At 38.3% G+C, this 13,595-nt stretch overlaps 1 protein-coding gene across 3 annotated transcripts in view; it reads left to right on the forward strand.

Annotated features, from left to right (window-relative positions):
- The first annotated feature begins 2,532 nt into the window (after positions 1-2,532).
- Positions 2,533-13,595, forward strand: part of nid2 (nidogen 2) — a 48,073-nt gene continuing 37,010 nt past the window's right edge. For all 3 annotated transcript variants that reach the window (XM_023329457.1, XM_023329458.1, XM_023329459.1), the window contains exons 1-4: positions 2,533-2,925; positions 4,001-4,186; positions 4,365-4,481; positions 13,424-13,525. In XM_023329457.1, coding sequence (XP_023185225.1) covers positions 2,533-2,925; positions 4,001-4,186; positions 4,365-4,481; positions 13,424-13,525 — 798 coding nt within the window. The remainder of the gene's footprint in view (positions 2,926-4,000; positions 4,187-4,364; positions 4,482-13,423; positions 13,526-13,595) is intronic.

Here is a 13,595-nt window from a genome sequence, read left to right on the forward strand (position 1 = left end):
ATATTTATTTTTATTTTTCAGGGTTTGGTTCTGCTGGATTCCTTTTTTGCAACAGACAGCCATTATGGTGCCAGCCACAAAGACGCAGTCAGAACATCTGCTTATGTTAGTGAAAACATATTAAGTGTTCCATAATGCATTGAAATGTTGTTGTCGCATCGTTTTACCTATTATCAAGAGTAGAAAAAATGCTTGTCTGGTCTTGAAATGGGAAGTGATGTATGCTGAAAGCCTTTAAATTGCAAAAGTGCTTTCATTCAGGCCCATTAATGAATCCCTAATGGTTCTGCTGTAATTTTGTCTCATCATCCCTGGTCTCTCTTCGGCTCTCTTTTTGCCCACTTTCAGTTATTTAGAATATTCAGTGCCTAGAAGCATTCATAATCCACAATTTTTCATTCTTTCACCTCAAACATGATGAATTTTGATTGGATTTTATACGATAGGTCAATACAAAAAAGGAAATAATTGAGAAGTGGAAGATAATACAAGGTTTTCTCAACTTTTCTTAATTAAAAAAGATATTTTGCACATTATCTGAGAAACACTGTCCTTTATGGTGGCAGCGTCATGCTCTGGGGTGGCTTTTCTTTTGCACAAACTTGCAAAAAATGGTTCTGTAAAAGTATAAAATTTAGATTTTCAAGTTGCACAAATGTAAATGGATCATTTTCATTTCACTTTTCAATCAAAATCACAATAAAATGTGAAGACATATGAATATATTTAGAAAGCATTCTAAGTTGGTTAGAGTTGTTATAAAGTAAGAGTTATATAACTAATTGTTCAGGTTCAGATTTCAAAAATCTAAAAGGAAAGTCCTGATCTTTCAACTTGTTTATCCACATTGCTGTTTCCTTTTTCCTTTGCTCCATATTCGCTTCCCTTCACCTCTTTCACCTCAGTAACATGGGACCATATTTTACTTCCTTTACCTTCACTTTTCCTTCTCTGCGGTTTTTATTTTTTCCTTCCTTGTTGCGTTTTTTCCCAGCTCTCTCTGCCTCGGTTGCTGTGTCACGTTAAGGTCCTTGGTTTTCCCACTCCCTTGGTTTTACAGCACGCATTTCAGTCCCTGCTGATTCTGAATTATTGATTGAATTTTATTGAATATCAAATGTCTCCACTGAGACCTGAGCAGCCAGCATTCGGTAAACACACGTAGTTTTTAGGATAATTAATGTAATATCAGAATTATTCAGTTTTCAGCCACCTCTGTATAGTCCAGTGTGTTAACTTTTTTAAGTTTAATTCAGCGAACTGTATGTTACTGCATGTTTAACTCAACCTGCGCAGCCACAAGGAAAATGAATCTAAGCTTGCCTTTGGCGCCACCTGTAGATTTATTTGAGTAATTACGCCATGAATTCGCTATGAAATTACACATTTCGATTATTAATTAAATCTGAACTTCATTGTTCTGATAGAAGACACTCAGATGTGTCTCATATTTATATTTTATTTTGATGACACATAATTTTATTGCTATTTTATTTGAAAATCCGAGAAGCATTCCCTACATTTGTTTTTGTTGAAAACCATACATATTTTTTTTCTAAACTTCACAATCATCTTGCACTAAGTTTTGTTGATCTATCACATGAAATCGTAATAAAGCACATGTAACATTTAGATGATGATTCTCATTTACTTTTTAGTATTTACCTTCTTTTTGGTTGTTTTATTTTTTTCCAAAGAAACATTGTGTGGGTTTTTTAAAATTAAACTTCAGTCCTTTTTCTTTTTTTATCCATGTAACAATCAACTTTGTGTTTCAGACAGCGCTCTCTTCTTGAAACACTTGAGAATATGACCTAAATTTAACACTTGTTCACAATATATTGTTTAAATTTGTCAACATTTGCTACAGAAATGAGAAGATTCACATGGTACAAGATTATACACTGACTTTAAAAACTGTTTGGTTTTTTGCTCTTTTTCTACCTGAGATTTAAAATGAATTTGCACTAAAAGTTACATTCAAAGTCAATTAAAAATGTTGCGTTTTTTGGTAAATAATGACACTTTTAATGGAAAGTAACTGCATTAAAAGTTATTATTTACCGAATGACACTTCACAAGAAGTGTCTTCATGAACATTCATGAAAACTCCTTCATATATCGTGTTTATCCACACCCTTTTAAATAAAGTGTTGCCAAATAGGGTGAAGTTTGTGATTGTAACGTGACAAAATGTGGAAAAGTTTAAGGAGTGGGACAGGATTTAAAGTAAAGGTTGCAGTACACTGGTGCAGACACTAGATGGCACAAATGAGTCAGATTGATGTCGCTGACTTGATTAAACTGAATAAATAAAAGTAAAAACGACAAATTAAAGTTTGTGATTTCTTTAATTTATTAGTAATATCTTAATATAAATATTTTTTAAAGTTTATAGTTTTTGAGTGTGTGTGTGTGTGTGTGTATTAAAATAGTTACGGGACTATATGTCTTCATGAGTACTGAGAAACGGATACTGTTACATCCGGATTAAAAATGCTCCATTTGTCTTTTTCTCTTAATTCGAGCCAGATGTTACTTCCAGCACCGGGACGCAGCGTGTCACTCAGCCCGCCTGTGACCAATCAGTGCGCGGCTAAGCTCCTCCCTCCCGCTCCGGCAGGAGCGGCTGGGTCCCGGCGGGGTTCTCCTCCTTTCCGCTGCTCCGCTCTCCGAGTCCGGCTGTTTGTGCTCCCAGAGCTGCTCGGCCTGCCCATGGACAGAGGAGCGATGCTGACCGCGGCTCTGCTGTGCTGCTGGAGCTGCACCGTGTGTGTGGTCACAGCCATCCGGAGGACGGATCTGTTCCCTTTCGGGGATTTGAACGGAGATTTAATTCTACCAGAGGGCGACGATGAGACATCCAGAGCGCTGACCCTACCGAGACCCTTTTACTTTTTTGACTCCCCTTTTTCCCAGCTCTATGTAAGTCACTTTTTATTTAGTTTTTCCTCCATTTTTAGTTTGTAACAGCTTAATTTGTTCTAATGCATTTGCAAATTTGCTCCAGTCTGTCATTCTCCTTAACATGGAAAGACTTCCTGCAGTAAAAAGATGTAAAAAACAAAAGAAAAGAAAATTACTGTTTAGCTATAATTGTTTATAGATATTTTTTAATGTTAGAATATTATTAATGTACTTCAACAATCATAAACGAAGCAGGTGACGCTATTATTATTATTTTTATGTCATTTGCTGATGTATCTAACAGGTCCCTCTTGTAAGTTTCAAGAGATTTTTCTGTATGAATAAATTATAATTTCTAGTCGTAATAATAATAACAAAAAAGGTAAGAAGCAGGTTACACAGATTTCCAAACTACAGAATCCACCGTGTTGTAATTTATTTTTAAATTTGCTAATAAAAATCTAAAAAAAATGAATGAATGACAACACGCTGTTGCCACCATCATCTATTATGAGGTCTATTTAGCAAAGTGGAAGGAAAATTATAAATGTTCTCAATTTTTACAACAATTTAATCTTCATAAATTTAGCTGTTTTGCAAGGGTTGGTTTGAAAACATTAGTGAACAAACATCGGTTTGAACTTCATCAAGTCATTTGAAGGCTTTTGTACTGCCATTTCCCAATTTAAACTGACATTTAAATTGGAAACATTAAGTAATTAAACATATGTACCTCATAAAGTGAGTACTAAACAGGGATGTTTCTAGTAAAAGTTCGTCAGTGTGGGCAGTAATCATTTTATGTTCTGATTCTAACTGTTCACATTTTGTGCTTCTTTGCATCACACTTCACAGGAATTATTGGTCATGCTCTACCATCAAGGATAATATCAGACTGAAAGCCATTTAAATGTGGTTTGCTGGTTTCCTAAACATAATCAGGTCCAGACAGGGGATCCTTGGGGCTGTTTCAGTGGTTTAGGGAGGTAATGAAGAGGTTCATTATGTGGTTCCCGGGGGTTCCAGTGGCTTATAGGGGATGTGGGTTCATTTGGAGTCATTTTTAACACCAAAGATTTGTGTCTTGGTTTAGGTGGCCACGAATGGCATCGTCTCGGCTCAGGACCTGCCAATGGAAAAGCAGTATGTTGATGATGGTCTGCCTACAGACTTCCCCGTTGTGGCTCCGTTCCTGGCCGACATTGACACAAGTGGAGGACGAGGAAACATTTACTACCGCCTTACTGAAACACCCAGTGTACTTAACAGATTTGCTCAGGTATGTCGGATTTGAAGTTGTCTGGTTTTCAAACTTCAAAAATGTAAAAACCGTGCTTCAGATTTGGCTTCTTCCCCTTTTGGTTCATCCTCCATTAGTGCATTCCATTGTCCTTCCCTTGTTCATTTGTCATTCTCTCCTCTCTTCATCCGTTGGTTCATTCATCTTATACCTCCAGGAGGTTCACCGGGGCTTCCCAGATGCAAAATTCACTCCCACACACGCCGTGGTGGCAACGTGGGAAAACGTCGCTGCGTACGAAGAACAAGCTCGAGCCACTGGCGCTACCAACAAGGTAAGGCAGACAAAGGTACAACACTCACAATCTTTGTCCAAATTCAACCCCCTACTAGCGGACTTTGGTGTTCTGGAGACACACAGTCCCAAATTCCTGTAAATCGTGTTTCGCTCATACTAATCCTGAGGTGGGAGGTACATAACCCCCACCTTTCCCCTCCTAATCTGCCTCTTAACCTTTTTAAAGGGTCAGAGGCCATCTTTAAGTGTCATCAAAGAGTCCCCTGCCCTACCAACCCATTACTCCTTCCTCCAGTTCCCACACTAACCTTGCCCACTCAAGCATAGACCAACTCTCCTGTTACCTAGTCTTCATAAAGTTTCTAGAAATATTGTTTCATATAGTTTGGGGATTTTGAGAGGAATGTAGAGAGGAAATAAGTTGCTGAAACTGGGTCAAGAGTTTAGCTGTAGGCTACAACTTGAGTCACGTTTGTTTACCTTGCAACTACCAATAAATGAATCAACAATTATCACTAAAGTCTTCAACAAATGCAACAAATAGTAAGTGCACAAAGTATGTGTCTTATGTCCGTACGATTAAAACGGTCAACAAAATATTCAACCAGGATTTCCCTGCAGGAGCTGCTTGACAGATGTGCCCAGCTCCAGCTGCTGCTCCCATGATGAATGGCGCAATAAGTGGGCTAAACTAGCTGCATGTTGTGCACCTGTTTCATTCCTTTCCACAAGATATAAGCTAAAGCAAGTTGACCAGATTTACAGTATTTCACAACTCATGCCTTGAAAATCCACGTTGTTATGTTAAAACAGCAACCTGTAATGTATTTTGTTGGGATTATGTAAATGAAGGAAGGAGTACTGCCAATCCACCAAGACACGGCTGTCCACACACAAGATCCCGCCTTCTTCCTGCTGGAGGGCAAAAACCTACTCACTGAAGATCAATACCATTGGTTTTAGCTATTAGCCTACCTAAACTACCAACATAACACTCTAAATCTTAAATATACAGCATGATATATAAAATAAAAAGGGACACAGTGCTTTGCTACTAATGTATCACATTACAAGGGTCAGATAATAGCTTGACTTTGAAAACCTTAACATGTAGAAGTGTAGAATCCAGTGTTTGGGTTCAGTAAAAAAATAAATAATACAACCCACTTACCATCTCTGACAGATCAATTGCATAGCAGGTATTTAAATTAGCTCCGTTCAGACGATCACTTATCAATAACATTCAACATGTCTATAGTAACTCTGGAGGAGTTGCAGAGATCCACAGCTGGGAGTCTTTCATCCTCCCTTTTCATCACAAATAACTCTAATTCAATGAAAAGCATAAAGTTTCAATACTTTCTGAGTGACTACATGTTTGTGAAAAATATAGGCTCTTCATTTTAAACAAGTCACAGTTACAGGCCCATTAGAAAAGCTTTTCTTGAACTGCATCAGAAACTTTGCTTCGGTTGAACCCTGGGAAAGACTCTAAGTAAAGCCAGGCAGACTGAGGTGATCGATTGAACAAACATTGCTTTGTAGTTCCTGGTGTGCAGCTTGTGGGATGGTGGGATGAAGGGAGTGGCAGATTCAAGGAAAACCCCCAAGGAATCTTTCTGTGACCGTCCAACCCTCTCAGCAGTGGTTCCTCTTTGTCTTCGCTTTCCTTGTATATTTTCTTTTAGATTTATTTCTATCTTGCTGTCTGATCAAAGCCAAATATTGAAACAATTATCAAGCACTTTAGGACTTTGCTCAGTACCTTGAGCTTGGTTTGACTGCAGTGATGCCAATGTTTTAAATCAGGATAAGTCTCCTGATCTGGGGTACAAAATGCCTCTACTGGAGTTTGTAGTTTAAAGGATCCATCCTTTGGAACGGATTGGTGTCTCTGCTTCACTGTGTCTCCTTTGGACTGATAGCATCTTCCTTTGAAGAGATTAGCCAGAGGTGCAGGGTGGGGTGGAAGGGGGCTGGGGTGGTATGTGTGTGTGTGAACTGATTAATCTGAGGTGTGTGTTTCTTAGGGTTGTGTATAAGAAGTCATGGGGTGGCGTTTTGGGGGAAGGGCCAGACTGTGGGGTGTTCTGGAGTTGGACGGGAAACAAGAAGTGCTTAAGGAAACAAATATCAGACATGAAGACCAATAAAGCAAAAGAGTCACCATTCACATCATTCTTGCTTAAAAAGATAGATTTCTGACTTGTATGCATAAACCTATATACCTTCTAAAAATGCTACTAGCATAAATCAATTTGAACACAAAGACGTTGGTATATTAAGTTTGTATATTTGCTTACTTTGGTAATGATTTCTACAGAAAAGCTTCTGACAGGACAAAATTGGTTCACAACAAAGCACAATTCAAACAATGAGACATACTTAAAGTAAAATACATATGTTAACGGATCAATGTTAGTGATTTCTTTCACCACTTCAGTCATCATAGCTGCAGTGTATCTGTAAGCACTTCCAATCTTTCTGCAATAACCTTATCTTCACTTTTACATATTATTAAATCATATTGATGTTCATCACTCCATCAGTTTCATAAAAACCAACCAATCTCCCCCAAAATAATCTAGCAGATGCATTATTTACCTTTCCAGGGAATGTCCTTTGTCATTTGAGCAAAATCAGGAAATTTCTGTTTAATAAAAAATAAAAACAAGGTCATTTTGATCAGACCTGTGGTCATTTTGAAGAGAACTGGAGAAATGCTGCTAAGACTACTAAATAATTTGTAAATAATATATTTAAGGTCTGTATTCGCTTTTGTCTCATTACGTCTAGAATAAAACAAACACAGCATTTCAGAAAACAAACAATGTACCAACAGGGACTGTTATGTTTTCTGTTATTGGTGAAAATCCTGAAGGAGAATGTCCCGCCATCCCCAATAAATTAAGGTTTTGGAGTGACCTGGTTAAAGTACAGACTTAAATCTGACTGAGATGGTGAGAAAAACCCTTAAAAATAGTGGCCAACTTGAAGGAATTCAGCAAAGAATGGGTGAAAATTCTTCCATATCAATAGAAAATTAGGATTCCTACTTCAGAGGGTTTTAAGCCGATCATTTCATACAGAATGCCCCTTTAGTTTTCCAGTCTCTCAACTTGGTTTTCTCTTTAGCACCATAGGAAGTGTTTCAGGAATAAGATTTGTTGTTTCTGAGGCCCACCAGCTGTGACGTCTGGGGGTTCTTCTTGGATTATGTTCAGTCAAAGCGTGTTCTGACCACTCTTCAACTTTGACACCATGTTATTCTGACCACATGCAGTGGGACTCTTTGAGTTTTTCAGTTTCTTAAGAGGCAAGGATGACAAAAATGACATTACATCTGGAACCCAGTCAGAAAAAATATGTTTTTTATCTCAACAAACCTTACAAGGACCAAAGAATATAATCTGTAAATGTTCTTCAATCAATTCAAAGGTTTATAAACTCAGACACAAAAGTTTACAAGACATGAGTGGAACATGAGTGCACAGTTCCTGACCAGAAATCTGTGTGGTGGCGTGTGTTAATGTGTGTGCCTGTGTTGCCAGTTCCCACGATGAAGCCACGCTGGTGATACTGGCAACTGGACCACAGCTGCTGTCTGTGTCTCTGCCTGTTTGCAGCTGCTCTGTGGTTAACGGACTGAAACACCAGCAACCAAAAACACACATGTAGAACATGGATCCTGACCTCTTTTCCACATTATGCTCCAGGCTAACCACACTACACATACCTCTGACTTCAATTTGTGCAAAACCTACAGCGCCGAAATGCAGCGCTTCTATGTAATTACTCAAATGGGTTTCTTTGGAGGTATTTTCAGCAGTTAGCATGCTACCTCTACTAAATGATGCATGGTTTTTAAAAGAGTTGATACTGCTGTGGTTATAGATGCAAGTAATTTGGGATGCTTCTCTGCCAGTTTTGCATAACTAGAGACTCCAGTTTTTTCCCATTCTTCTTTGGCACGTACTCCAAACTCACACAGATTTTCAAGTTTTGCCTTTGACTTTGACTGGACCATTCTAACATACAACCTATCATTCCAGTCTGCTATTGTGCCTAGCAGTTGTTGTTCATTGTTTAAGTCCATCAATCTGGATTCTATTTACTAATTTAGTGCCTTCTTAAGGACTGTATTTTGTTTAGAAGTATTGGAATAAATTGGGTTGTATATATCTATGCTGCACTTTTCATGTTTTTAGCTATTCAGTTGAATGTGTCAGCCGAAGAGACACAAAATGAGAGATTATATAACATTTACAGTGATACCAGAAGCATCTTAAGTCATTTGTAGACATGTTTTCAGAGATCTCTGCAGTTTTTACAAGCCAAATTTGCAGTACTGTAACTCCACAATACTTTGCGCTATCTGAAAAATACCAACGGTTTCTGAAAGGGGAAACATTGTGCTTTCCAGCCAATAACAAAACTATCTAGACGGAGATTTGAGACTTTGGTCTTAAGGGGTTAACGTAAAGCATGTTAAAATCAATGTATCAATCTTTTTTCTTAATGTGACAAAAATTGTAAAGTTCTAAATGTGTGAAAACTATCGCGAGGTATTCATAAAGTTAGTTTAGTGAGCCAAATAAAGTTTTAAATAAAGCTTTATAAGCCTTGTATATCAACTTTGATTAACACAGAGGACTTGGGTTGTTTAAATTAAAGACTGTGACGGTCTGCGGTTTGTTACATGTAATGTGAAACATGTGAAACACATGTTGCAGAACAGAACACACTACATGAAACTATGTGTTTCAAATCTAATGCAGACATTGTAATTATTTACTGGGAAGTCCGGCCAGCTATCAGGCAGACAATGCTACCCACATAACATAAATCATCTGTAATCTCCCTGAAAAGAAAAGCAGCAGCAGAAGGTTTGCAGTAATTGATGTCTGTGTTTGTCTTTGGTCAGCACCACTAGTGTCAGCACCCTATTTTAAAAAAAGAAAAAGGTGTGAGGGAATGCCTGCAGGAAGGTTGAGTGTTGAGGTACAATTTCTGAAAGCCTTTCATCTCTGTTGGCTGTAATTTGTTTTCTTCCAGCTGTGAGTCTGTAAAGAACACCAAAAGGTCTTTGCCAAGGCAGTGAAACAGCACAAGCATTTGGCAAATAACCAAACAGATAGAGGCGGGATTGGGAGGAAAACATAACAAAATGGGGTTTTCCCAACATACTATAGTAGGTGGAGAGAACTGAAGATTATAGCATAGCCATTTGTGGTTGCAACAATATTAACACAATGATTAGTCATACAGAGAAGACATTCCAAGTAAATTCAACATTTACTTAGTGCTATCGTATCCTCCCATTGTCTATTCCCATGGTAAAGACAAATCAATACCTGCTTAAAGGTTATATTCAAAATCTGACAGACCTCATAGGAACATATCTGTTCTAATTTATTGAATGTGACTACATGTGATCATTATGGGGAGAGAAAAACTCAAGCATTTTTTCAAAAGAGGTATTTGGGTTTTCTTCATCATACATAAACTCTAGCTGCTGTTTTTCTTTACTGTTCTTGTCAGAAGATGTTCAGTTCATCGTTGCCTAAACCTAGCAGACCTGCACCATTTCCTTGCAGTTCATCCACCCCCCAAACTCTTTAACCAAACCTTTAGAGAGTCCAGAAAGTGAAACTAGAAGTGAAAGTTTTCTGCTGTCCTGCTCCACATGAGACAAATGGATAGTGGTGGAAATGTACTTTCGTTCCTTCACAGTTTGTTGTGGTGATGTGAGAGCTGAATGGAGGATGAACAAGTATTTGTTTGTTTCAACATTCACCAGTGGGTGAATGTTGAAACTTTGTGTAACTATGAATGATGTTGGAAATGGGATTGGTCTCATGTCATAGAGAAAAATGGGTATTTACTTGCCTCAAAAAGACTGATGTTATCTTAAGTATGCTTTGAATGCCCTCTGGGCGTCTTCTAGTGGAGCCGTTTTGACCATGTTCCATAAGGAGAAGGTCTTGGGCCAAACCCAAGGCAAACAGTAATAAGCCAACCCAGGAAGAGGCTTATCTTTACATTCAAACTGTTTAGTGCTGGAGGTATTTGTCTCTTCATTATGATTGAGTGTCCAAACTTCAATATCCGTTTCCCCCAGCTTTCCCTGCTGACGACTGTCTGCTTGTTCCCCAACTTAAGCAGATCTAAACTGTGAAAGTATTAGGTCGCAATAGAACTTAATGGATGCTCCATTCTTAACCCATAATGTGTTGGACAACGTTTAATAGGCTCCGCTCTTCTAAGATGGGGTTTCCGGTGAAGTTCTTCCACACCAGACTCACTCATCCATGTTTTTACAAACCCTACTTTGTGTACTGGTGTACAGTCATCTTGAAGCATTGAATTATCCGAAATATGTTGGCATTCCTTTCACTGGAACCAATGCGAAGAGATGTAACTCCGGAAAAAACCCTTCAACACTAGATGTTACTCTGGACACAGTGCGGTTAGGTAAGTCTCCTTCTGGCCGTTGCCAAGAAATGACCAAAAAAATCCTTTGGATTGCCAGAAAGAGAGGTAACATTCACCACTCTACAGACCAGCAGAGAACATGTCTCCAATGGCATCATGGAAACATGTTCCAATAAAACATTATATCACTTCACCAGAAGCATTGCATTGCACTTGGGGACTTAAGGGTTGAATGGAGTTCTTTGATCATGAAGGTCTCTTTAGTTTGGCAGCGTTGGTGTCATTCCCAATCATTTCCACTTTGTTATAATACCACTAACAATTGAATATGGGTTATTTAGTAGTGAGAAGAAAAAAATCACAAGGTACAATCCTGGACTTCCTGAGAGTAGACCATTTCTTCAGAAAGTAGTCTGCATTCCTAGTTTCTGGATTTTTTGTAAGTCTGTGGCCACAGAGGTGATTGGAATACCTGAATTCAATGTTTTAAAGAGGTGATTGAGCCAGTACTTTAGGGTTCATTATAGTATACTTCCTTTTTCTCTGATTTACCTACCTACTAAACCTTTCCCTCTGGCCTTTGAAAGGTTCTCCCTCCAGAGCCCCTTAATACAAGGGGAAAACACACAAATACAATATGCACCTCAACAACCTTTTTGTACCCATCTCTTCTTTGCCTTAAATACTTACATTTAATTGTGGTATTTAAACAAACAACAGTCTAAAAAATTCCTTTTCCTCGCTAATTAGAAAGAGTCTGGACAGTACAAAGTCCTCCCCCTCCTACAAACAACAAGACAGGTTTAAGATGTTGATGTAAACAATTAGGAGCAGGCCCACATACGTTCACATGAGATGACTATAAGCAAAGGGACATCTGTGTTTGTTTGCGCCCCGTGGCTCTTTGTCTAATGAGAACTGGTTTCCAAGCTGTAACATCACCCTGAAGGACGGTCAGATTCAGAGAGACAGCTGGGGAGCTCAACATCTGGGCCGGGGGTGGTCAGGACCAGTGGTGTTCTATATACATCAGTTTCTGAATGTCTGTGTCGATGTGCATGCAGGTAACCGGGAGCAGTTCCAAAGAAAAACAACGTAGGATTGCTCAAAGTGTTTCCCTCATTCATGAAATCTGAGTGTTTGTAGTGTGGTTTGTAGTAGGCAGAGTGGCCCACGTTTCCTCATGCGTCGGTCCGTATAGATTAAATGTTTAGAAAGGCAGATCAACAAATGGTTGTGGTGGGTGTAAGGAGCAGAAAGAGGGGTGAGATAGCCACAATACCCAGTGAAACAGGAGATGAGAGAGGAAGGGGGGAGGAGAAGTGAGAAGATTAAACATTAGAGGTGAGTTTTTGAAGCAGAGGAGGCGGCCTTGTCAGTTGGGGTATAGTGGAGAGTAGCACGACCTGGAATGGGATTGTTACAATTTGATAAGATGCAAGGTTTGAACATACATTTTGGAATAAAATACATAACATGATCTAATTATTTTCTTTACAATGACAAGTATATCATTGTAAAACAATATAGAATAATTGTTATGTCATCCATCCATCTCAACTATGATTTTAAAGCTACATTATCTTATTAACTGTGTATCTGTTGCAAATCTGTGAAAAACTATGTCAATGTTCCGCTGGTGTTGAAAAAATACAAAGTGTTTCCACTAAAATCACACATGAATAAGTTTCATGCGATAAGTCATTAAAAACATGCAGCGCCATCACCCTCCTAACACTTCCGGTCGTCTTCTTTGTCGTTTCTGCCAGTAGTAACAGATGATGCATGATGCAGAAAAAGCGTTTTTATTGCAGTTTTGCGAAATACACTAATTTCCTCGTGCTTTTTATCTAAAAGTTTTTCGAAATTACCATGTCTCAGTTAAGCAAATTTATTTTCATAATTCCAATGTGCGCAATTACATGGTCAATGGAAACGCAGCAGAAAGTGTTGTCATGCTCCTTTAGTTTCCATACTACGTGCAGCCCTGTCACAGGCGTTGCAATAAAAGGACTTTAAACCGTAGCAGTAGTATGATAGGAAACCTATATTTTAAAGAAGTAGAACTTGATACTAGTAACTGTCTCTTTTCTGGTAAAACATATAAAAAAGACAGATTTCACTAATCATTATTGTTTTCACCTTAATTTAATCAGCTGAAAAAACCCCAGAAATACTCAAGTAGGAATATAAAAACATTACTTTGAGTTAGTTCACCTACTGTCTCAGTATCTCTAAACAGATAATTCCCATATTAATTCCAAAACAAAGCCCTTTATGCCAGTATATTGAACTGAAGTGATGATTACGTTGTTTGCAGATGACATTGTGATCTGTAAAGAAAGTAGGAAGCAAATGGAAGATAATGATGGTGAAGCTGCATTGAGTAGAGATACTCAAGGTGGCTTGACAGACTTTATCTACGTCTGTTGCTTCCTACTGAGGAATAATATATGAAGTACAACTTTATAAATAAAGTCACGTTTTACACTAACTTCTGTTTGAATCCTATTCTGTTTGTGTTTCTTTATTGTGTCTCTGAAGGTCAATACGTTCCAAACTGTGATTGGATACGATGAAACTGACTCGTACGTTCTCTTCCTTTATCCCGAAGATGGACTCAACTTTTTTGGGACGCGACCCAAGGTAAATTTCATGGGTTATCTGCAGTCTTATAGACACACGGTTTGCTCAAACTGTTTCAGCTAAAACCGGT

This window comes from Xiphophorus maculatus, chromosome 24, assembly GCF_002775205.1.
Source record: "Xiphophorus maculatus strain JP 163 A chromosome 24, X_maculatus-5.0-male, whole genome shotgun sequence".
Taxonomy (NCBI): Eukaryota; Metazoa; Chordata; class Actinopteri; order Cyprinodontiformes; family Poeciliidae; genus Xiphophorus; species Xiphophorus maculatus.